The 26,515-nt window shown below is 39.9% G+C and overlaps 1 protein-coding gene and 1 non-coding gene across 3 annotated transcripts in view; both read left to right on the forward strand.

The window, feature by feature from the left end:
• Window positions 1–5,841: 5,841 nt before the first annotated feature.
• Window positions 5,842–26,515, forward strand: part of ZFPM2 (zinc finger protein, FOG family member 2) — a 357,598-nt gene continuing 336,924 nt past the window's right edge. For both annotated transcript variants that reach the window (XM_044421773.1, XM_044421774.1), the window contains exon 1: window positions 5,842–6,045. In XM_044421773.1, the coding sequence (XP_044277708.1) occupies window positions 6,006–6,045 (40 nt within the window). In that variant the 5' untranslated portion in view covers window positions 5,842–6,005. The remainder of the gene's footprint in view (window positions 6,046–26,515) is intronic.
• On the forward strand, window positions 25,326–25,437 carry LOC123019345. Its single transcript, XR_006413911.1, has one exon. It is a non-coding gene; the product is annotated as a U6 spliceosomal RNA (small nuclear RNA).

Genomic DNA, 26,515 nt, shown 5'->3' on the forward strand with positions numbered 1-26,515 from the left:
TTATGAGAATAATGATAAAGACTGACCACAGGGAGTCAGAAAAAATTAAGTAAAGAAAATAAGAGCCATTGGAATAAAGATACAAAGTCTCAGGAAGTTGACAAATGCATGTGGTTTTATTTCAACATAAGAATATAAGAAGGGCCCTGCTGAATCAAGATACATCTAGACAGGCAATCTGTCCTCACTGTGGCCAACAAGATGACAGTGTCAAAACCACAGGCAGGGTGTGAGTGCAATAGCCATGTTGTCCAACAGCTGCTGTACATGGATAGGCCTGCCACCTCTTGTCATCAGGACTAGTAGCCTTTGATACGCTTTCCTAAAGAAATTTGGAAACTCCTTCACAATCTTCAAAAACCATCCAAACCACTTGCAATTGCTACACATTGTGGTGGTTGATTCCATGCGGTATCAATGTGCTATGTGAGAAGTACTTCCTTTTACTTCTGTTTAGCCTAGGGATGAGCCTAATATTAGGGGGAAGGCAGCAAAATGTTCCCATCTACTTCTTACACATCAGCATATAATTCTGTATAACTCTGTCAGGTCTCCATTTATTCATATGTTTTCTAAGCTGAACAATCCCAGATGTTGTAAACTTTCATTGTAGGAGAGTTTCTGCAGCCCCTTGATAAATTCTATAATATTCATTTTAAGTAAGCTACCCAGAACTGTGCACAGCATTTCAAGAGCAATTGCACCATAGATTTGTGTAAGGGTGGTATAATATTGGTAGTTTTATTTTAATTTCCTTTAAAAATTATGCCTAAATGGAACTTGCCTTATGCTATGCTGGCATTTTCACTGAGCTGTCCAGCACAAGTCCAAGATCTCTCTTGGTTTGTCACAGCTGACACATAAGTATACAATGAACTGCAATTGCCAGTCTTCCAGTTTGGAGTGAGCCTTCTCGAGTGTCGCACAATCTCTTTTTGTCTTAATTCACTAAATAATTTAGTGTCATCTGCAAACTTGGCCACTTTGCTCCTCACTCCTAAATTCAGATATTTTATGAATAATGCATTGGTTCATACAGATCCCTGTGGGACACCACTGTTTACATTCCTCTGTCAGGATGATTTACCATTTATTCCTGCTTTCTGCTTTCTGTTTTCTAGCTAGCTAGTGATTCATCAGAAGATCTCTCTTATTCTGTGACTGCTAAATTTTCTCAAGAGTCTTTGATGATAGGCACTGTGTCCTTGGCCTTTGAAAAAAGTCTATCAGGTCAAAGATATCCACAGATTGACACTTTCAAAGGATTTTAAAAGGTTACTGAGACATGACTTATCTTTGTAGAATCCATGTTGATTTTTTCCCCAGCAAGGCTTGTTCTTCTTTAAGCCTACTAATTTTCTCTTTACTAATGCTTTCAACCAATTTGTTCAGAACAGATATTAAGCTATCTGGCCTAAAATTTCCACTATCACCCCTGGATCCCTTTAAAAATGGTGTTACATACTCTTCTGGTACAGAAGCTGATCTAAAGGACACACTACATATTGTTGCTAGAACTGTAATTTCACATTTTAGTTCTTTAAGAACTTTACAGTAGATACCAACAGTCTTGATTATGGGTTTTTTTCCTTAGTATGCATCAATCCTTTTTTAAAGTCCTCTGCTGGCATGTATATAAATTAAAACCCAAATGTGTAGAACTACTTCTTGGAATTCAACTACCCTGTTTTCAACATTCTGGGACTGTCTTTTATTCCATTGCATCATTTTGGGAGTTTGCTAGTTTTGTTTTATCAGGGGCTCCAGACTTGGAATCCTCCATCTACTCACATCTTTGCCAGCAAGAGCCTGCTAAGGCAAGAGGGTGACAGAAGCATTTCCACTTCTTCCAAAGAATTTTGACCATGATGGTCTCTTATCCCTGCTTTCTGCCAGTCAGATGGGGTAGGAGATCGAAGGCTTAGGGATATGATGGATCTGTGACTTTCTCTCTCCCTTATCCTTCCACTGGCCTGTTCGCTTTCCTCAGCCCATGCTCTTCCAAGGTCAAGACACCAACCTTAGAAGCCACCAAGTAATTTTCTGTGGCATCTTGGAGGTGGCAAAGGGAACAGCCACAAATGGATCTCCTTCTCTGTGGTCAGAGCTCTGTCTCTTTTGCAGTGGTGCCATCAGGCAGGATTTGGTGTAGTAGTTCAGTCACCAGCTCAGCTAAATGAATGGGATGACACCCACATTGCCACACTGTGAAGTAAGATGAGATCTAAAGATGCCCTGTCCAGAGTCTGATCCCAAGGCAGCTTACATAGCCCTTGGCCCTATTATATCCCTACAAAAACAGTCCTGCGGTGTAGGTTAGGCTGAGAGTAAATGATTGGACAAAAGTCATCCAGTGAGCTTTATGGATGAACAAGTACCAGAGCCCAGATCTCCTGGGTCCCCAGTCCAACACTCAAACCACTGTGTCAGTCACTTTCTTTCTGTATTTACTATGGAATAAATATTGAAAAAGTGTTTGAAAACTTTGAAGAAAAGTATGATTTTACTGTTCAAAGCATAAACACAATGACAGAATTAAAGTATAACACAATTAAAAGATAGTGGTACAATCCAGGTCTAAAGTTTGTGAAATAATATTTATTTTATTTTTATTATGCCCAATAACAAGTGTTCTTTGTGCAGATTACAAAGCTAAAAGGATAAAAGGTAATAAATGCAAAGTAACAAATAGTACAAGACTAAAGTATTTTTTTAAATGCCAAAAATCTAAAATGTTTTGGAGGAAAGAAAGATCTTTGCCTCTTGCCAGAAACATATTGTTCTTTGGATGACACAAAGATAGAAAGACTGCACAAAAGAGGTACACCAACTGCATGATTTGGTTTAGACACAAATCTGGAGATAGTCAACTTTGTCTCAATCAATTAAGTAGTTCTTCACTCTAACTCAGGTTCATATCCACATCTTGATTTAGAAATCAAGTCTTCATGCTTCCAAAGTTTTCTGTTTGCCAGAGCTGAAGGATGCTTGCAGGCATAACGGTCATGTGGAAACCATGATGTGTCCACATTTCAGACAAATACAAGAAGAGGAGCTTTATGGAAGAACAGGCTTCACATTTTCAGGAGTTCCAAGGAATGACATGCTTTTAGTGCATGTGAGTTGGCAGTGTGACAGAGCAGCTAAAAGGGCTAATATAATCCTGGACAATTTCAGTGGATGCGTAGGGACTGGCTTTCTAGATTCTGCTTTGTTCACACCTCATATACATGTTGCCCACTGATTTTATAGCAAATGTGCATGGCCACCTTCAAGGATCTTGTAGCAGTGGATTTCCTGTTCTGGTAGAGGCTTAGACTAGATAACCTTTGAGAAACCCTCCCATTTTCAAAGCAAGTCATGTAAATTTTCTCAGTATTCAAACTAGAGTCCTGTAAGGAGGGTTGATATCGACATTCAGTGCCAAGAGTATGGTAGATGAGAATATAATGCTAAATGCTGCTTAAATAGCTATATGCATTTGCTTGAACAGCTATGTTCATTTTTCAATTATCAAACCCACATTTCATCAATTTTTATTTAAAGATATTACAATGAAAATGCACGTAAACATTCATTCTTAGCATGTATGTCCCCATATCCTTTCAGAAAACCTTGCACATTAAACTAGATTTATATAAATATTGTTGTTTTTGGATAGTTTGTGAAGAGGGAAAAATCCAATAAAACAGCAGAAAATGCCCCATATGATTTCAGAATTTATATAGATTCATAAAATGAATATTGATAGTGGCAAGCTTGTGAATGACCCTCAAGTTAAATGCTTCTACCAAGGAAAAAAATGAATAGCAGATAAATTTGATGAGGATCATAACCTGTTCATGGATAATTTATAATGGAGTGAAAGCACAATAAATACTTGGAGCATCTGGGACCTTTGTCCACATAGTGATGAGTTCTAGATTCTAGAATCATGGGGTCAGCTCAGTATTCTAGAAAACTATCATAATGCATAACATTTTATTCAGACTTCTGGATGAAGGGCAGCCAAGGAACATTTAAAATAAATAAATTCATCGGGATGGGTAAGCTGTGGGTGGAAGGAAGCATATATATTGCAATGCATCTTTCTGGACTTTGGTAGAAGATTAAAGGTGTGTAGAGGAGATGAAATGAGCACCCCATTCTTGTTCCAGTGATAGCTGGCAACTATCAGCTATCCTCTGTGGTCACCTGGAACTGCTTCTGCCCTCTTCTCCTCTTGCAGAAGGATCAACCCTGGAACCTAGATGCCCACCTTCAACTAATATGAAGCCAAATGCTTTCAGATCCACAGAGGGGTGATGAGTTAACTCCTGAAGCCACCTGTGGCTGGAAAAAGAAGTCTCCCTTTCTGCCCTCCTCCTTTTTGGGTCTTATTTTGACTGAGATGGCCTTGGTCAAGGATTTGTCTTTCTAATCATTTATAACACTTAGATTTGTTGAACAAGCAAGCAAAATAACGATTGCCTTTAATGCCTGTACGAGAAAACTCAGAATATAAACAGAATTTAATCCTCTCACATCTCCCAATATGTGCATCTCCAGTAGAGGATTTCTCAAAAGTGTTGGGAGGATGGAAGAGAGACTGCCCTTTCCCCTGAATTGTGCGGGGCTTACTCCGCTGTTTACACGCGCGGAATGCTAAGCACTGTTAGGGGGAAGTATCACGGGATGGAGAAAACCGTTAGAGGCACGAGCTGGAAAAACGATGTTAGCCTTTCTGGCGATGCAAGGTGAAGGCTGAGCCTGCATCGTCCGGAATGAACGCGCCCGTGTGTGTTTGAGCAGCCCCGACTCCCCCGTAGGCACACTCTGTCTTGCAGTCCCCGGGGAGCATCAGGGGCATCGCTCAAAGCCACTTTGCGGCGTGAAAATCTGCTCGTATTCCAAGCTCCGCGTAACTTCAGGGCAGTGCGCGCCGTCCCTTAGTTCTAAAGAGTCACACTTGCGGGCGTGGGATATTTATTTTTCTTAAACTTGGAAGCGGCTCAGTCCCAGAGTAGGTGCGGGGAGGGGGGTGAGGAGGAGGAGAAAGTGCGGCGTGCCCGGCCCGGCCCGGCCCTGCCCTGCCCAGCCGCAGCAGCTGGGACGCGGCTCCGGCGCGGAGCGCCTTCTTGCAAACTCTTGCGAGACGCGCGTGCCGCGAGGCGAGGGCAGCGCCTGCCAGTCGCCCGTCCAGCCCGGAGGGACGAAACCCATCCGCGCCGCGCCAAGCCCCTCCCCGCAGCCCTTTCCCCGTCCCCTCCCCCGCCCCCTCCGCCCGTGGCCCCGACTGGCGAGGCCACTAGCCACGCGTGGCTACTGCGTGCTCCCGGAGGCCTCTGCGCGCGCCCCGGAGAGAGGCTCTTGCATCTGGCCGGCCACGGTGGGCAACGGGACGCTGGACCAGATAGGCCTTCGCTCGGATCGACGGGCTCTGCTCCTGCTCTTTCCCCGCCTGGCGCAGCCGGCCAGCCTGGGGGCGCGCTGCTCGCGGAGGGACAGCGGCGGCAGCATCTGCACAGGCAAAGCGCGAGCCACCGAGGCGAGCGAGAGCCACGCGCGCTCCCTGCCTCCCCTCCCCCTTCTCCCTCCTTCCTGCTCCCTCCCTCTTTCTGCTCTTCTCCCTCGTTCTTTCCATCCCACTCGCAACTCCCCCTTAACGCCCCCCCCCGGATTGCGCTCATCCCTCTCGCTGGCCGTCTTTCGCTCGCCCCCTCCCGCGCGCACGGAGTCGCTCGCGCGCGCGCGCGCCCGCCCGCCGCCTAGCCCCGCTCGGCTTCTCTCTCGCTGTCATCCCCCGTCAGCGCCTGTCTATGGACCGGGCACGCTGACTCGCTTCTCTCTCTCTCTCTCCCTCTGCGCTCTCTCCCTCTCGCTCTTTCCCCCTCGCCTTTCCTCTTCTTCTCCCCCCGCCCCGCCCCGCCCCGTACCTACTTACCTTGCACCCCCTTTCACACTCTCAGTGCACCTGAAGCAGGAGCGGCGGCGGCGGCGGCGGCAGCAGCATCTGGCCGAGCAGCATGTCCCGAAGAAAACAGAGCAAGCCCAGGCAGATCAAACGTAAGTTTGCGAAGAGGGAAGGGGGGCAGGGGGACGAGCGATCCCCCCTCCGCCAAGAAGCGTGGCTAATAAGAACGGTAACAGGGGGAGGTCGTGCAGCGGCAGAAGTGCCGGCGCCTCGCTCGGAGTTTCGCGGGAGCAGCTTGCCTTCGGAGGGCTGTGCCTGCCCGCTCCCCCTCGCCCCATGGCCATGAAAGATAGAGAAAGGGAGGAAACCGGCTGCTTCTCGTTCTCACGGCAGGGCCGTTTTCTCTACAGAAAAGTTGGCATTGGACTTAGAGCGCGGAGTGAGTTGTTGGACGGGCGGAGGGGAGAGGAAAGAGAAAGGGGTTGCTTCCTCCCCTCCCCTCCCCTCGGGAACTTTTTCCCCCTTCTGGAAGTGCGGCTGGGCGGGCACGCCGGTGGCGATCCCAGCTGCGGCGGCGGCGGCAGCTTGCGGGCGGCGCGTGGAGCGGGGCTCGCGAGGAGCTGCGCCTTCGCGCGGACGGGCGCGCGTGGAGGGCCGCGCTGCCCCCTGCGCCGCCGCGCCGCGCCGCGCACCCAGCCAGCCCGCCCGCCCGCCACCCTCCCTCCCCAGCAAGAGGGCGCTTCGCGGGAGCGCGTCTCCCTCCTGCTTGTGGAGGCCAAAGCAGCCATCCCGTCGCCTGGGGAAGCGTGCTGTCGCAGTGCCCGGCGGACGAGCCAGCGGCCCGTCTCTGGCAAAACAAAAGAAAACAAAGAGCAAAAATAACATCCACGTCTTTGCGAAGAGACGAAGCCGGGCAAACTCTTTCCAGCGAGCCGATCGCTTCTCGTGCGAAGCGGTGGCATGCGTGGATCTTTAGGACTCGCCCAGTCGATAATTGCAACTTCTTATTAGAAAAAAGGCGCACGGAGGAGGTGTCGCTGGTGGCTGAATAATCATTCGCTTTGTAATCACTTTCCCTCCCCCCTCCCCCGAGTCTGGGACAAAATCGGGCGCATTCTCTTGTGATGTCAACTTCCTAAACTTTTAGGAGCTCTTAAGATTTTTCTTCTTCTTCATGCAAGGCACTGGAAGTAGCACTGGATGTTTTCAAAGGTTAAGAAGAGATCTCTTTCTAAAAGCTCGCAGCAGCATCCCTCTAACTTTGAGTGGACTGGCTGGCACCCCAAATGCCTTTGAAACACAATGTCATGTGACTTGCTACTCTTTAAATAGCATTTTTGTCTTTTTTCACTTTCAGCTTTTGGAAGACACGTATAATAATAGCTCCTTTTTCACAGCAATCACAGTATGAATTAATTGACTTGGCAGGAGAGATAATACTTTTCAGGTTTAAAGAAAGAATGATGCTCCTCCATAAAAAATGTCTGACACTCACTTTTTGGTAAAGTGCACTTAGACAAACTTAATGTGCAGTGACATGCGGTAACCCTCAGTTCTGTGCCTTTTAAACTAGTTGATTTTTAAAATATACTTTTAACTCTCCGGGTTTTTATATAGCCTTTGTACATCTTAACATGTTAGATGCCTAATATTTTGGTTCAACCTAAGAACATTCCAGTTCACTTCAGAGGATGCAGCTGAGAATATTACTAGTTGGAAAGGCTTTCTATTGCACATAGAGAATGGTGACTTGATTGTTAATAAATAATTAACATTAATTGATTGCATGGTGCAGAGACCATCTCATTCTATTTTTTCATACTTTGTTATCTCCTAATTTAACTGTTAAATGTTTTTATGCCCACCTTATAATGTCAGATAAAAGCTTTTGTACTAATTGAGGATATTGAATTCTGTGATGGGTCACAAGCTGTTTTTGTGGGTTTCCCACATAGTAAGGTATATTAACTAGAAAAAAACAAACCCACTGTTTATACATGTCCATTTCTCTGCAGAAGAGTGTGCAGATGCAACACTTTATGGGAGTATATGACTACACTATATTCTGGTCAGGATGAGCACTTGTAATTGCTGAGAACTTGGGGGAGGGATAGCATTTTTAGCTATTCAGATTTACTAGTTCACCCAAGATAAGACACCATCTTCAGGAGATGGAGGGGGGGGGGCATTATATTCTCCATAACACACACAGTTCAGTTTATTTGTGGGATGTTTGAAATAGCTGAAAAGTAATTGTGGCCCAGACTGGGTTCTGTAGAATGAGAGTTCTTCTAACATTTGGTCAGCCTTAACTGTGGTCTGAGAAAAATATGAACTTTAATGAAACATAGGCATTATATTTCTTAAGTCTGATCTACATATTTAAATAAGTCCAGATAGTATACTGAGCACATCTCTCTCTCTCTCTCCTCCCTCCCTCCCCCTCCCTCTCACTCAAACAACCCCTAGTGTGACTATCAGAGTTGACAGTTAAAATAATAGGATCACCAGTAGACAGACTAGAACACTACTTTTAAGTATGAGATGTCCCCAATTTGCAAAGAGGACTCTTGCTGATAAAGCATGCACAATTTAGAAGCTATTTGACAAGGAGGAAGAGTAAGAAACTCCAAAGACAGTCAATTCAAAGGACAAAAAGGTTGTTGGGCACAGTTTTCCCCTTCTTTTACTGCATACAGTTTCCTGCTATCTAAAATTGTGATTTATGCAGTATTTTAATATTTTGCTTATTCTTTCCCCTTGGGTGCTCTCTGGGCAGCGATAAAAAGGCGACACTGAAAGAGCACCATTAATTTGCTCTGATGACTGGCCAGATAAGGGGAGATAATGGGAAAGATAAGCGGAGAAGATATACCATCAGAAACCCGATTATTACCATTAAAATTCCAGCCCAGCAATCTGCAGAAGCCTGATAATTCCTTCTCCGTTTCCACCACTTTGGACGATAAGGCAAAAAATAGTCACTCAGTGCTCCTTGATTAGGCTGCCTGGATTTCCTGATAATACAGTGATAAATTATGTATTTTTCTCCATGTTTTGTCCAAAAATTCAGATTTTTTTCTCCTTTTCCAAGTCTATATTTTCTGCCACTCCTCAAAAAAGGAAAAAAAAGAAAAAAAAGAGAAGCCCACTCTCATAAGCTATTATTGTAATCCTAGTTTGATAAAAAGCACTGATAGGGAAGGAGGTGTTTTGTGTGGGAGCCCCCATATCAATGTTATCAGCCCATCTCTCTGCACCAGCTGCTAGCTGTTGTTGTTTTTAGCCTTATCACCTCCTGCCAATATGCCAATAAATTGTCCAGATTGTTCTCCATTCTGTGGCTGCGATGCAAAATTTGTGACATAAATGATTTTTTTAAACCAAGTGCATTTCTTTATGATTAGCAGATGTGATGGTTGTGCAGTTTCATTACTATTATTATCATCATCTTTTTTGTTGCAGTTGTCTGGGGTCTTGCATTGTATTTTCTGGACAGTATGCCTACAGATTTCAGTCACACTTAGTTACAGTGGCTTGAAGACTAGGGTGAGGGAAGAAGATTGTTTCCACTTATTTTCATGCTTATTTAAACTTACTTGTTTTGTAAATAAAACACTGCTGTCCTAAATACTTGAAGAAAATAGGAAGCCATTAAAAGATGTTTCAAAAATGGTTATGGTGTAACAAAGATTTAGAGAACACATTTATTTCAGAGACTAACAGAGCGCTTCCAGATAGAACTTTCGGCTTCTTTTGTAATATTCGTTGTAGGGTGCTAACATTTTAAGGTGAAAATCTTGATTACAGGAGGAATGACAAAGCAGTTTTCAGACATGCTTTGACATTAAGAGAGTAGCTGAAAATTAGGTATGCTATTTACATATTTTCAAAGTTTGTTATTGCCAAGAGAAATCTGGTTTTAAAACTCTGTACTAGGCTTTGCACAGAAGTTTGAATTAATATGCAGTGCTTATTTTTTCCTGCATAACCGTGAAGTCCTATTCCAAGTGAGTTAATGCACTTAAATAAAAGCATGAGGATTTGGAAAGAAGCCATTCCAGTATCATGTTTAAAAAAAAAACACAAAGATAGCTTGAAAATATAAATAAATGAGCTTGTCTTGTAATAAGACTAATAAAGAGGCTATATATCAATATTTTAATCAGAACAGTTTGTATAGCTAATTATTGATCCATGATATTTTCACATAAGCGCTATTATTTTTAAACAGTTTCGATTCTAAATAGCCTATTATAATATCAATAATGTCATTAGTGGATACAGCTATTGCTTAAGGAAGAACTGAAAAAGTGCAGTAGCATTTTGGTAGCTCAGGAGCGGTAGATTACCAATGATTTAAACATTTAATCTGCCGCAGACTCATGTTAGTTTCTATCTCTAAAGAAAAACAATTGGCTAGTTTCTGATTTTAGCCAAAGTATTATTTTGAATGCATCAATAACACAGTTTTGGGGGGCTCTAACATTGTATTGCCTAATATGTTGCAATTCTGCTTTTACATTCTTGCCTTCTAGTGGAGATACTGAGAAATGTCCTAAACGTGTAGCATATGTTGCAGAAAGAAAACAATAAGTCTGTTTTCACTGCAGTAGACTACATCTTGCTGGGATAACATTATTAAAGAATTATAAGCAACTTTCCAGAAGTTGTCACAATTAGATAAATTAATAATTAGGGGAAAATGTTAGAATTGTGTTTAGATGGATATTGAATACAAAAAGATTACACATACCTTTGTTTCATAAGCAACTGCATTTTAATGAAAGTTCCAAGATACTTGGGTCAAAAAACAAAAAAAGTGTATTATGTAATTTGAATGAAACGTGTGTATGAATTTGTGCACATGTTTAGGTACAATACTCATATTCAAACTGAGAAATGGGATTTCAAAGTGGTATTCTAAATTTAGAGAAGTGCTAAATTTCAGAAGGTATAAATCTTTCAAGCTTGTCACCCAGAAATCTTCAATAAGTTAGGTATACTTTGCCAATTAAATGACTTTATACTTTGTATTATATATCAGCTGTATATCATGTAAAGCTAATAATCTGAAAGCTTTTCTTCTATCAAAAGAACTTAGGTAAGCAGCTGCCCATATGTTTGGGCATAAACAATGCATGGTGATTTTGGCCTTTAGAGAAGAAAGCATTAATTTTGTGAAAATAAATGATCTGTACCTTGTAAGATACATACAAAAGGTAGAAGTCATAAGGTTCAAGAAAAGCACTAGAGAAATATAAATATGATAAGACATGACTTAGCTGTGAGGAAGAGTAAAACAGTGAAGTAATTTGCTTCTGCATTTTACTCTATGCTAATTCATAGTTTTGGTAGATATGAAGTATTTCATGCAGAGATTCATACAGATCTCACGGGAAAGAAGAGAGGAGAAAGGAGACTCAACTATTTGTAGTACCTATAATTTTCCTTTAAATATAAATGGACTTACAAAAATGGTGGTTAGTATACCAATAAGGAAACTTATGTGAAGAAACAAGATGAACAAATAGCAGAGCATAATTGATTTTTAAAAATCTGTATAGTACAATATAGAAAACCGTCAAACTTAACACCTGAAAGTTCCATGTCATTCAGTGGGAGAATGCTGTAAGTGGTTACATTTCTCCCACAGAAATAAATGGAGGTTAAAAGTACTTAATTTTAGTTATAACATGCCTGTTCTTTCATTAAAAATATTTAAAATACACATTGGGCTTTTCAAACTGTGGAGGATACTTTCCCCATTCATACTGGCTTTAATAAGTTTAATAGGATTCTCAGCTAGGTCTAATGCCTACCTATGTGAGTAGGTATGGGACCAGTAAACATATATTGATTTTTAATTAAAAATACAGCTAGTAAACTAAACATGAGCAGTGCTATTGTACCAAGAATTGACAACACTAATATTTCTTTCTTATTTGGAGAAGTCATTTGGATGAATTCCATGCTTAGGCTTTCATTCATAGCTTTGTATCAGCTGTAGGTGAATTCATATGAAAATCTAACTAGGGACTGCACAAGGCATTTTGAACCTGTTTGTGATGCCTTGAAACAAACAATTAACATGCTTGGATATCTGTCTTTTTAACATCTACAGTGATGAACTTCAGAAATTAGATTTAAAAAGGTAATGGATTGGAATCCATACATATTATTTAAACAGCTTCTTCTTTCTGTCTGGAGGCTTACTTTTGTTTATGGTTGTGAGGAAGCAGATGCAATTAAATGAATGGATTTGAATGTGGAAACGCCATGGCTGAAACAGAGACATGGTCTCTTTAAAGGTATTAGCATAAATCTAGCCCATTTGTTTATTATGTTTCAGAATCAGTCACTGGTATCTCTGCCACAGGTAACAATTGACTTTTCAGGCTTCAAGTTAATAGCCTTGTCTCTTGCTTGTAAGGATCAATATTAGTATTAATTAATCACCATTATCAGTCCTAGGATCTGGTTCTATTTGTTGTTACATCAGCAAATATCAATATAGAAAGTAGACTCTCTGATCGTCATGGCAACTTCATCTCTTGGGTCAAAGAAAGTTTATCTTATCTGTGCATGGAGAGTGGCAAACTGTTTAGGGATCTAGTTTGAACTCTAAGAACATTGATTTAGTTTTTGTTTGTGAATAGAGGCTGAATTTCAATCACAAGGGATAGGAAAGATTTAAATATTAATGCCCAGAGGTATGTCCGAGAGGGTGTCATGCTATTACTGTCAGATTGTCTTTCTGAGATGACACAAGGGGGGAAGAAGGAGAATTGTGCCATTTGGATTATTTCAGGCTCAGTAATTTGTGCATTTGACAAACATGCCTAGAATGTTATGGTGTTAATTTCATTGCCTTTTATTTTAATAAGACAGGAATTTATTATTTTATACAGAAATCCTGAAAATGTGGTATTTGGTTTTAAAACAAAAATCAGTATAGTCTTGACTGTGTCGGGTAGAATGGGGAAGTGTTTATTAGACACTGTCTGGTATAATTCTATTTTAAAAACCTTAAAGATGACAATGAAAACAGTTTTCCTAATACTCATGGAATGATGACATGCAAGGAGAAAAATCTGAATAATACAGTTGAATCAGTTAGGTGTACCCTTGGAGATTGCTGAACTGATAAAAGTATTTCATGAGCCTGTAAAAACAAAATATGAATTCCACTTTGTTGCAACCCACTTTAATAAAACATTGATGTATAGCTCAGTTGAAAATTTCTCCAGGGCATTGGTGTTCATATATGCAGCACTTTGTTGAAATATTGACATACAAATGCATCACTTTGTTGAGACATAGAACTCAATCTGTTGGAAGTGCTAAACATCATCCAATCTTAATATGGGTAGCCTTGTTTGGAAAAACATGCAGTATTAGCACAGTTACTTGTTCATACGGGTATCCCAATGTTCCTAAGATTGTTAATAACATAATGATTTCTGATTGCAGTTATAAATACTGTGTTTTGCTTGTCTCATCAGTAAGGAATATAGCCTCATTGGTAGAATCCTTCATTTTGTACTTCTGGATTGATCGATTGATCTATCTATTCAGAAAGTAAAACTTCCATGGATGTATGTAAAGATCACCATGCTTATACTGCCGATTGACTAACTTCTCGATACTGACATCTCGTCATTGAGTATTTAGTTTTAGCCAATGCTTTGAAAATATATTACTATTATGATTTAGTAGCAGCTATGGATGGCTGAAACGAATTTGATTACCCCACCGCCTTGTGGAGGATTTAAATTGTTTAGAAGTTAATATGTAAAAAAAGCTTAGTGTTTTTCTAGTAAAATAACTTCAGGAAGTAATGTATAGATTTGCATTGGAAAAAAGCACCTGATAAGATGTTGAAGTTATCAATTCAAAATACAGCAAAAATAAAACCCCTAACAATATACTGGCCAAATGTCCCACCTCTTCCAGTCATTTGTGTAGAACAGATTCTGGTCTTGTGGTGCAATCGCCTCTTCTTCAGGCAGCTGAGATAACACTTTTATGTTGGGGAGTAATTAAAGGAAAGGAAACTTTCAATTTCTTCAAGGTTAGAAACTTGCCATTAGCTTTTTTCTTTGGTTACTTTGCAGTGTGCTAGACACTGTAGCGAAAGTAATCCCGGTCCTTCTTTTATATTAAAATAAAAATATAACTCCACCCAGTCAGCTCAAATAGTTAATGTAGGTCAAATCTTGTTTAGGGAAGAAGCTTGGGCACACACTTTAGCAAACTGTCAGCAGCAGATTGTTCTCTAACAGTGTAAATTACCATCAAATCTTATTTTTTCCTTACCATTGAAACTTACTGAATCTAGCAAGGGATATAGGGAAGGAGTCACCACTTAATATGTTTCAGACCAAGTTATTTATAGTTAGATATGAAAATAAAATTGTGTGTGTGTTAATAATAGCCCACTGTGGAGGAAAGTCTCTTTGACTGGTTTGCTCTCTTCTGTCAGTAGACATATACTATATATTTAGTTTTTTATACTTTAATGTAACATGGCTTCTTATGTTAACAGAAAGGAATACTAAATTGGTTATATGTTTGCACTATGAAATACGATTACTTATGAGATATTTGGAACAGTACAGGTGTATAGCTGTATGAAATTATGCTGAACTCTTCTCGAACATTATGTGGAATAATTAAATTGATGAGTAAGAATGATGTCCTGAGCTTTTGGAGGCTGTGATTAGCTGATATAAGTTGTGTCACAAGTTGTTTTGAATTAGTCTTTGCATTTCAAATACAGAAGTGGAGAGAGGGAAGTTAAAAAGCTGTCTTGTCAGAGTTCTTATTCTACTTTTATAATCTCTCTTCCTGTAACAACTATATTAAAATCAGGTGTCACCTCTCCTCCTCCTAGCTAAACTGCTGACTAATAAATTTCAGACTACCTTTTTTAGAAATATACTAAGTTGTGCCATATGCACATTTTATGTTACCACTACAGTTTAGATAGTTTGTTACTTATTATTGGGTGTGGTATATTCTTGTATGTTGTAGGTATATGTGTTGTTTCTTTTACCCATGTAAGTAGACACCTTGTAATGGATATATAGTCTCATGTAGCAGTATGTGCATTAATATTTGGACCTAAATTTTAAGCAATCCAGAATATTATGCTGATTAAAAACAGGCTAAAAACAAGGTAAGACCCCCCCCCCGTAAAGATATTGAAACAAATAATAACTTGTTTGTTTATGCACTGATAGTGAACTGAATTAATTACCAGGGACATAATGCTTTATTTCAATCTATTTTATATGTGGTAGTCTATCTTTAGTAAGATTAATGGATAAGAATTCATACTGGTGATTCAGTTTGGCATTACTAACAATATAACCGAAGCCAGAATTATATACCTGATAGGGTTCAGTATCGAAGGGAAAACATAATACTTGAAAACTTATGTTTACAATTCAAATATGTTTGTTGATCCATCTTTGTTTTTTCTCACTTTCTTTTTCTTTTTACTGTGCTTATATTATTTATTTTGCTTTTCAAATATGATGCTTATATTTTACTTTCATCTCTGAAACTGAACTTTCACCTGAAGCATCAGCAAGATACACATAGCCAATTTTTCTGTCTTGCATTATTTTACTTTCAGTGCCAGTAGCCTGTCCAAACTGATGAAACTCTTTAGGGGCATAGTCTTGAACCCATTAAACTAAGGCCACAATGCCCATTGGATCTAACATGAAAAGGGTGGATCCAAAATTTGGGAGGAGTCTTCCTTGGTTTGTTTGTTTGAAACTGTTATTTTTCTCTTCCTCCTGATTTTGTCCAAAGTCTGCTGCTTCATTGCTGGAACACACACACACACACACACACACACACACACTGATTTTTACTGTACCTTTTATATTTTCCTGCACAAGTATAATGCTATTTTTTTAAAAAATGAATTTCTTAACACTGTAAGAAACACTGTACGCATCTACTAAGAAATAATTTTGATAGAGTTTAATGGGATTTTGTCCCAGGGAGTGTGCATTGGATTGTAGCCTTATGATGTAATCCTATGCACATTTGCTCAAACATTGAAGGTCATTTTCAGTGTAATCCTATGCATTTTTGTTCAAAAGTAAGGCCCAGTGTATTAAATAGGTATGTTCAACCCTCCTTGGCAAGTGCGTATAGAACTGCAGCCTGAGTTGCTTTTGAGCAGTAAACATAACTTTTACTGTTTACAGTTTAACAAACAAGGGAAAGTTAATTGTGGTTGATTTAGACACAATGAATGTTCATGCCTGTGAATTGTTTCATGTGTTGCAATAGTATTTATAAGAGCAAGAACTGGTAATGAGAATTTGTTGCATGATTTATACACACACACACCTGAATATGTACACCATTAAAGGTAACTTTTCTACTTGTGTTACACAGATACATAGATCAGAATATGTAATAAATTTAGCAAGCCCATTTGGATTGTTACTTCTAAAATCTACACAGGATTGCAAGAGAGTACAATTCAAACTTGAATCTTTTGATATAGTGGAAGGACATTTTAAAACAGTGAATTTCTAAAATATATGTCCATTCTTTTAACAGTGTGCATCTTGGACAGACAAATGCATATTTTGCCATCAAGTTCTTTAAGCATCTGAAGTCAGGCCTACAACTGGGTCAGATGATAAGATGGAGCACAACAGCAAAAACGAAGAGCACCTCTGATAAAAACTGATTGATTGATGTCTGGCTTCCTCACCATCACAAGCAGTTGACAGTTAGTTTAGGATCAGATGATTTGGCTTTTGCGATAGATGATGGGGTCTGTTAGGCAAGTCTGAAGGACGTAAAGGTCGTTTTCTGTGCAGTGGCAGGGAATTCTGGGTTCCCACAAGGTGGGGCACTGGCTTACCGTTTTCTTTTGCTTTGTGTGTTAACTTTTAATAGCCCGTTACAAGTGTGGAAAACATTCAGTACCCATTATAAAAAGAAAAGTCCATACAAATCCAATCATTATGGTTTGTGCTTATAAAACTGGATAGGATAAAAACTGAAACAAGAAATTCTACCACAATATTACAGAGTGAAGTTTAGCTTCAGACAGGTTTATTTACGTTTGGGCCTGTCTATGCATCCAAGTAATATTTAACTTTTACATTAGACAAATGTTGAATATTGTCCAATAGGTACTTATTGTATGCACTTATAATACAATATTATTAACAGTAAGGCTACAATCCTCGACACCTTTGCTATGAGGTGCCCTGTCGAGCACAAAGGAACTTATTCCTGAGTAAACATGCTTAGAATTGTACTGTAAAAGCTCTTGCATTTTAGTTGATGCTTCTCATTGAAAGACATGGAAGTTTAATATCCAAGGACAGCAAATGGAAAAAGAGGAACATAATTTTCAATTAAAAAGTTTAAGAGTCACAAAAAATTGTCACAACTTCCACAATATTGGAATGGAGATAGCTTGGATTTGAATTTAGATTTTGGAGTTTTATGCTGGCTGGAAATCCATTATGATGGATCTCTTTACCCTGAGTTTCAAGGGTCAGATCTTCAGGGGACAGCTGAGTTTCCACTAATACCATTGGTACAGTATCAGTAAGATACTTTTTTCAAGGTGCAATATTAGTGATAGTATTGTATGCAGTCTGTAACAGCTGTAAAGTAATTCAGCATGCAGCCAACAACGAATTAAGCAATGTGGGTGAAATGGTTGCCCTCTCTACAATGATTTTTTGCCACCTCACCTGTGATTTGTTGCCATCTTATAAAATAATGCTTCTTTCATGCCTAAACAGCAGGACATACTGAATTTTAAAAGGTGATGTAAGAATTAAAAAAATAATTGAATTATTAAAATTACTTTCTAATGATATGCCCTGCCAAAACTCAGAATCTGTAAAGATATGACATTGCTGATATTAGGCAAGGATCTCTGTTTAAGATAAGGGCTTATTTACACTGTAGTAAATTATTCAGTATTATGTCAGTAGTACAGAAAATTAAATTTAGCATTTAGTTTTCTGTGTCTTTGTAAAATTTGAGTATACTTCTCTTATAAAACTAGCAGTTTAATTTTATACATGTCTGCTCAAAAGCAAATCCCATTAAGTTCAAAGTGGACCAGGTGTAGATAGGGTTGTAGCCTAGAGTTGACCAGAAGCAACTGCCACAGTTGTTTGCGTAGTAAAGTTAATGATTTATGACAAAGCTCTCAGTGTTTCTATACTGAAAAATGATGCTATAATACAAAAGTAAACTATATAAATGCTGCAATCTTGTATACCTGGGAACAGGTGCTGGTAAACTACATGTCAATTACTTCTGGGTAGGTATGTATAAGCTTTCAGTGTAAAGCCATTTTGTAGGTGGGTTCACTTTTAATTATACGCGATTTCATAATTTTATCAACTCATTCAAATTATTTTATTATCTCCCAATCTTCTCTTCTTTTGGTGGACATTTAAAAAATGCTTAAGTTCAGAAACTGGCTTGATGACTTGGTCTGTTCTGAAGTGCCACACCTCTTATGAGGTAATTGAGAACCATCTAATTATACCCAGAAGAAAATCAGGAGTGATTAATCAAAGAAAGAAGGAAAGAAAAAGTAATGCAACCAAAATGATCAAGATCAGCTATATTTATAAATGGAAAGTAACAATCAGCTACTTAGATGAACTAGACTGTGTAATTTTATGATTAGTTCCGCAGTGTAGAAAAATCTCATTTAAGTGGGAGTATTTGTTGGGGATGTTCTGACTGGAGTGATTAGCCTGATATTCTCTTGACTGTTCTTTAACTATTGGCTCAGAAAATGTTACTGCTAAGAAAAAAGAGCGTAGAAGCTAAAGTTTGAAAAGCATCTTTTAAACACATACTCACAGCATGCAGACATGCAAAGACACTCTATTTCTAGCTGGGAAAGTCTGTTTTTCTGTTGGTGGTCAACTGTTGATGAAGTTATAGGATGAAAAAAGAAGAAAGTCTTGCACTGAATCTTTAGAGGTTTGCTTTTATGCTTTTCCGTATAATAGTACGGTTCTAGGAAATTAAATGGCATCATAGAATATCTCATTCACTTTTAGATCCAGTTATGGATTGGGCCTTTTCCAACTTCTTCCTAAACATATTTATGCACTATTAATTCCCACTGAATTCATTGGGACTGATGTCCTTGGAAGCCTGCTTAGGATGTCCTGTCAGCTTCTTTTCAAAATATTCATGTGGTTCATTAATACGCAGTCACAAATGTTTAGCATAGAAAAGAATGTCAAAATATTCTATCCAGAATGGTCAATTTTCCAGTAAATGCTTTTAGGACCATAATTCACTGCATGTCTTTGTATTTAAAAGTTCAGTTAGAACATAGTATCTGCCAAAACATTTTTCATTCTCTGTAGTTATCTCAAATAACCATTACAATTTGTTTTCATTGTGGGAACTTTAAAATAATACCTGAGAAAAACTAAACCACTTACCAAAGCTTTTAAATTACAATAGGTCTTACAAGGTGTTTTTTCTGATGATGTTTGGAAACATCCATCTAGTTCCCAATTAGCATAAATCCACTGTTGAGAAGGAAGGACGGACAGACAGACTAAACAATAAAATCCCACCTGTTAAACATCCCATAAATAAATTTTACTTACTTTACCACAGATACTGTTTATCCCTTATTTTATCCATTATTTTCATATCCCCCATTTAATTTTTAACTGAGATATTTATGTATGCAAATTAAAGTAATGTAGTCATTCATCGAGTATTAAATTGCTTTCTGATTATATTGACATAACACATAAAAAGGGAATTAGCGGAAATATTAATATTAACGGATTTCCCGGAGTTTTACAGTATGTATGTTCAGAAATAGGCTGGACTAGTAACAGTGTTCTAATTACTGGGTTCATCCTATGAGGCATTGGTAAAAATCAATTTTAAGTGGTGTATATCAGTCTTGGATAACTTTGCATGAGGCCTCAGTTGATTTACTGAAGGTACCAAGTTAAAGTCTGAAAAAATAAAAATAAAACTAGACATTTGAATGTCCACTTTATAGTTGAGCCACAATATAGCACTTTCACACTTCTGTTGTAAATGATTCAATAAAGATTAAATTCCTAGGAAATATACTTCTCAGAGTTTAATGTGCAGTAAAATAGCTGGCCAAAGCTAAAAGGTCTACAGAAGTGCTTCACTGAAGATTAGGATCTTTATTTTAAGATCATAAGTAGACAGATGCTGCTTTCTGCAGAGCAGCTCTGTAGTTTCAACACTTGCGTTGCCTGTTATATTAACCTCCTACTAGTTGTACGGAGTTTTGTCTTGGAAATATGTTCTGTGTCTAGATTTCAATGTCATGCTAATTCAGGCACCATCTTACAAAAAGAGGTTTATCTGTCCTAGGTTGTTATCCTAAGTTGTGAATTCTGAGCTGCTTGCTGTGCCAGAAACAGTTCATCTTTCATACATATCAGATGTTTTACATTCTGAGTGATTTTAAGAATGCTGTCATTTTTTAAAAAATCCAGACTTCTATCCAGAGAGATTTTTCTTTTAAAAAATGGCCCAGAACCAAATGTATTACCCTTATTATCACCTTATTAAGGATGCTATATCCTTGAATTACTTCCAATATTTTTGTTGCTATAATTGTCTTATAATATACATTGCTATTAAAAACCAATGGTGGGAGTAAAAGGATAAACCTGTAAAAGAAGCAGACAAATGCAGCAATGAAAACCTTCATTTTAAAAAGTCATAATAAATCTTTTTTGCTCGTAGAAGTGCAATAAAACATGGATGTAAGTGAGGCATATTGATTTCCAGTGAATTAACTTTAAAAAGAAGGAGACACAGAGATGTGATAGAATTGGCACAAGGAGTGCAGATGTACTAGAAACAAATGGCGATGCTTGACCCTGTCCTCTTGAGCAATATAACATATGTAACCAGTTGGATAACATTTTTCGGAAGGTACAGTGCAACCCTATGGCAACATTATGCCAAAACTGCATGGCTTATCCCCTGTGTGAGCCGTCTGGGAGTGGAGGGGGGAACTGCTGCCAGAAAATACGAAAACAGCATCCAAATGGTAGGCACACTCCTGTGTCCCTGGAAACGTCACCTGTGTCCACTAGTCAGGGACTGTGCTGGCGAAACATCCACATGCTAGTCAGGCAGAGAGGAACCGTGCAGACTGCTGCATCCTCACGCAGAATGCAAGATGGTACAATGGTACCATATCCCACGCCATTAGCCTTGGGATGCAACCAGTGGTAACCTTCCTTCTGCCAGTCTTCAGGTAGTGCTCCAGGCAAGGGTCTTGTGCTTTTCAGAACAACTGCTAAGGAACACAATGTACAAAGAGGGGAAAGATAGCATAGTATCTACATAACTTTCTTGGACAGGGTTCCTGCATAGAACACACGGAATGCTCCCTGTGAACAAAGGTTCAAGACCTGCCCTAGGAGTGAAAGACTATTTTGCCAACCACTCAAAGGCAGGGGGTAGGATGCGGAATCAGTGGAGCCACAGTAACAGTTGCAGGACCGATCTTTATGACTGACCACTCTTTGCACACCCCTTGTGGCCAGTCTACCTATTTTGTCTTGCTCATTGCCTCTCTGTCTTACTCTTTTCTCTTCCTTGCTCCTCATCCGCTCTGTGTCCAGTTGCCTCACACAACCTGGCTACAAAAACAATCCCACTTGTGTATCCCAAGAGGCTTTCCTCATCATGGTTGGTTCCTGATTGAATAGAGACAGCACTGCCACTTAAGCTGTCTATCCCCTGCCTTTGCCTACCCCAAGGCCAGCTGGGAATCCAGGGACAATCCATATGACAAAGAAACCACACCTTTGTGCAGGCAAAGGCCTTATTGTTTGATATCCAGGATGAATTGGATTCTGAAAGAGACATATGTGGGGTTGCCAAGTGGCTACTCTAGCAGGCTCCTATGCTTTGGACAGTGGCTTATAGACAGCCAGGTAGCAGATGTGTCCCTTATGGCAGCAGCTCCATGTTAGGAATCCCTTAACCTCCTGCATAACTGTGTGTTGCATAGCTGGTAAGGGTGCCCCCCCCCCCCCCCGGTATAATGAGGTTAAGAACCTGGCAGGCCTACAGCTGGGGACACCTTTGTTCTGGCTTTTGGTCATTGAATGGGCCTTGTTTTTGGCCTTCCCAGAGCAGCATGTGGGTATCTATAGGTGACTGGCCTGTAGTGAGCAAGGAGAGAGAGAGAGAGCAATGGGCAGTTGGAGCCCACCATTTTAGGATCTAGATGCTCAGTATATGGTTGTGAGAAGTGAGGCAGAAGGAGTGGTGCCATCTAATTGTTCTGCTGTGCTTATGCTTTAGCCTTCAGCCTGGAGTGGAGGGGGGAAAGTGCAGGAACTGCGAGTATGTATACCTCTTACTCCTAGGGCCATTTGTCCTGTTCCGTACACCCAGGATGGGACCATACAAGGCAACGGTTCTTATGAATATTTGGTTAGACGTGACAATAGCTGGAGTAGAGTGCTTGGTCTTTGCCAGCAGAGAACTTGTGTGGGAATAAGGGCTTCCACTTGAGGGTAGCACTGCTCTTTTCTATGGGATGTGTGTGTGTGGGGAAAGTGTTTGAACAACACAGTTCAGCTGCAATACAATATTCACATATGGCAACACAGGTAGAGGGATAAATGAGATACATTTGTAGGAATTAGACCCGGTAACATGTGTTCTCCCTTCCTTGCTTGCTTGTGTGGAATGCTTTTTCCTGGCAGCTCCAGTTGGAGTAGAGTAGAATTTGGCATTTAATGTTGTATTTGGAGTCCTGAGGAGTGTTAGTGTTCTAGGAAGAGAAGTATAAACAGTGTGATCAAGCTTCTAGAAGTGTTCTGAACACAGGTTGTTTGTGTTTACTCTTTCAGTGTAAGGTGTTCTTTCTAATATTTTCCATCACTTTAAATTGCTGGTGACCAGTGAGCTATAACTGGTTTGAACTTAACAATACAGTATGCAAGTTGGGTATGGGTTTTTGTTGAATTATGGGTTGCTATTACATGGGAATCTTACGCTACAGTTTAGCCATGGATTATTAACCATGAACAACCTAGAGTTCACAACTCAACAAAAAAAACATGGGTTCTCTTCCTCCTTTGTTCATGGTTAACAAGCTATTAACAAGCCATGGCTAAACCATAGTTCAGGATTCACATGTACTGATAACTCACAATTCAACAGCAATCCATGTTCCATTCTGTTATGTGCAGACCAGGCATGCATATAATCAGACCAGACATCTTCTCATGTTACATTTATATACTGGTGGGGTGTGTTCTGTGACTGGGTGTGGAGATGCAGCATATTGTGTGCTCCATCATAGTGATGTGATTGGGACAGTCATAGATGTGAGATTGACTTTTCAGATTTCTGGCCTTTGATTGAAGTAAATAGAAGGGAAACTTTGTGTGTCAGGTACGGGATGGGCGAAAAATGCTCTGCTATTTGGATGTGACTGGATTGAAGATGTATAGGATTACACATACAAGTGTTTCACTTTTGCCTCTGCTGCTTACAGTTTTGCCCAATTTTAACTGCTTTGCCAGCATATTGATTATTGTGTCAGCATATTTGTTGAATCTTAAAACCTTCAGCTGCCATATCTTCAGCCTAGAATTGCACCTTTAGTTCAGTAACAGATGTAGACTTTGTTGTAGGGAACTGCATATGAAAATGGTCCTTTTTCTTCATAAAGGCAATGATGCAGATAAGCAACTTTTAGCCTATGGATAGTTTGGCGTTGCTTTATTGTGATATTGCAAGGATAAGTTGCATTTTCGAATTGCATGTGGGAAAAGGCTTTCGGATATGTACCACACAGCACATTAGAAGTTCAGTTTCTAAGACCGTCATCAGACAAAGTAAATTTTCCATAAGGATGTTTTCAAGCAAGCCATCTATAGGATAAAATTTAGTTGTCTACATAGCTGTAAAAGATACCCATGAGACAGCATTGTACGTGAGAGAAAAGGATCAGTGAGTATGATAAGTGGCTATTTAGTCAACTGTTCCTGCATTAAATGATCTTAGATAATGTTGAAGTGAATGAGAATATAGTTGAAGAATTTGGAAGAGGTATTCAAAGACCTCAGTCTTTTGACCATTGCTAGACATGAGGAGTCAGGAAATGAATATAGTTCAGGGAGTGATTCTTACTCTCACTTTTGCTCTAAGAGCAGAAAGAACATGGGAAAAGGAAAAGATCAGGAGCTGGTGTGTGTGTGATGTTGTTTAAAGATCACTCAGATCTCTTAGTGTTAGTACTTGGTCATAGTCAGCCAAGTATAAAAGTGTGAATGAGAAGTCCCAGCAAACTTGGGCCTGACACTTGACAGTGTGTTCAGGGACTATAGTTCAGTGACTGAGTGTGTGCTTTGCATGCAAAAGGTGCCAGATTCAGTTCCTAGGATTTCTTACTATAGTTGGGAAAGACCTTTGTCTGATTCCCTGGAAAGCCCATGCCAATGAGTGTAGACAGTTCTGAGTGAAATGCATCACTGGTATGACTCAGTATAAGACAGCCTTTTCTGTTTCTACATTTACATACTTATTATTCCAGAGTAGGTCTCAAATGAGAAAATCTTCTGGGGACCTGGAGCTAAGGTTATCAACAGAGGACAGTCAAGAATTGGGAAAAAGGAGAAGGAGCAAGAAGGCTAACTGGATGGAACAGAAACAGAGAACCATGGTAAGGCCAGAGTATGGCTGCCTGGAGATGTATATTGGCCTGCCCTCGAAAAATGTATAACTGAACCATATCCAGTCAGGCATCTGGAATAGTGGTACAGCCTTGCCAAGACCTTGAAGGATTGTTCTGCACACTCCTTGTTCCACTTATCCATGCATCCATGCATTAGGCTACTCTTGTTGGCTGCTGCATACAGGAGCAAATACTCCGTGCTTATTTGGTTATTTTCATTTGTGGCCTTCTGTGTCCTAACAGCTTGAGATGGGTAACATGTGAAGGCATTAGAACCAGCCCCTGTCTCAAAGGCTTAAAATGTAAAGGGGGCTGAGGCAACACAGGAAGAGGAACAACAAAAGAAGTAAAATGCAAGCATGTATACACTTAAAACTCACACTTAACCAAGGTTGTAATTTTAATGTTATGAATGTAGATTATGAGGTCCTGAAGAGAAAATAAAATGTAAGGGAGGTGGATCCAGAGTTCAGAACTTCAGGGCTAGACTGCTTTTGGCATAGAGCAGAGGTGTTGGAAACACAATGGTTAGATCTATTGGCAAATGTAAAACATCAGTGGCAGAAGAACTTCAGAAAGTAATGATAAGCAAACAAGCCCACAACAACAATGTTGTATATACACTGGCTGCATTGCCAAAAGAAATGGAATAACATCTTGGACATAACAAATGCTGTAAGTGCTGTGCTCGCTTCGGCAGCACATATACTAAAATTGGAACGATACAGAGAAGATTAGCATGGCCCCTGCGCAAGGATGACACGCAAAATCGTGAAGTAATGTGAGAGGAATTTTTGAACGGGCAAAAAAACGAAACAAAACAAAACAAAAAAACCCCAAATGCCGTAAGTGTCATATGCTTATGACACTCATTTGTATCTACAACCAATGCTGATGATTGTTATTGTTATGACAACTTGGTCTTCTAAATAACACAAATGCCTCTGGTTATGCTACAAATGATATTATCTTAGTGCTGAAGATGTTTGATCATGAATATGGACCTCTGGGAAGAAAGCTTGTAGCTCCTGTTATTTTCAATATATGTACCCAACAACCAGGCCTCTGCATGTAATGGTGTCCTCAAATGGGCCTGTTCTGCTTTTCTGAATTACCCAATAAGTTTATCATGAGGCAGGCAGACCCTTACACAGCCAGGTCCTAAGCCCTGTTAATCACAAGAAAATAAAACAGGCTGATGAGATGTGGTTGCAGAACTGCTCACCTACACTGAAGCATTAAGAACAGCATCTCCAAGGTCATAATTTAATTTAGAGATAGAGTTCTGACCTCAGAACTGGCAATCTGTGGCCTGAACCCCCTTCTCCTACCTCACACCAGTGTGAAAACAAGTGCACCAGCTGCCTCTTTGAGGGTGGGAAAGTGACCTTGAAAAGGGACTATGGGAGCATTCTGTGGGGCAGGGAGGGGACAAGACTGGAGCACTGTAGATAGGTGCTCGGACCGCCTTTTCTATGAAGTGCCTCAGCAAAAATGATGAAATGCATAGCAGGAAGGTTGCCTCCACTACTCTTGCTACTCTTCACTGGATATTTATAAGCCCCAAGGCACCATTTCCCTCTCCATGCCACCATCTCTCATACTGTTATGTAGGACTTCCTTATCTTCTAGTGTAAATTTGGTCTGGGGGCACAGGGCTGCATCAGGGCAGGAGAATTACAGAACGTTCCTTTCTCACATATTTTTCCAGTAGAAATATCCCTCTGTACCAGTAGACAGAAGGACCTATTGCATTTGCAGGAAGTAAATAATGGTGGATTTGACAAAACACAGATATTATGAAAAACTTTTTGTAGGTATGCGATGTGGGGTGCAGGGACACTAGAGTACATGGATGGGAAAAAGTAGATATC

The sequence above is a fragment of the Varanus komodoensis genome, unplaced genomic scaffold, assembly GCF_004798865.1.
Source record: "Varanus komodoensis strain SLA01 unplaced genomic scaffold, ASM479886v1 scaffold12, whole genome shotgun sequence".
Lineage (NCBI taxonomy): Eukaryota > Metazoa > Chordata > Lepidosauria > Squamata > Varanidae > Varanus > Varanus komodoensis.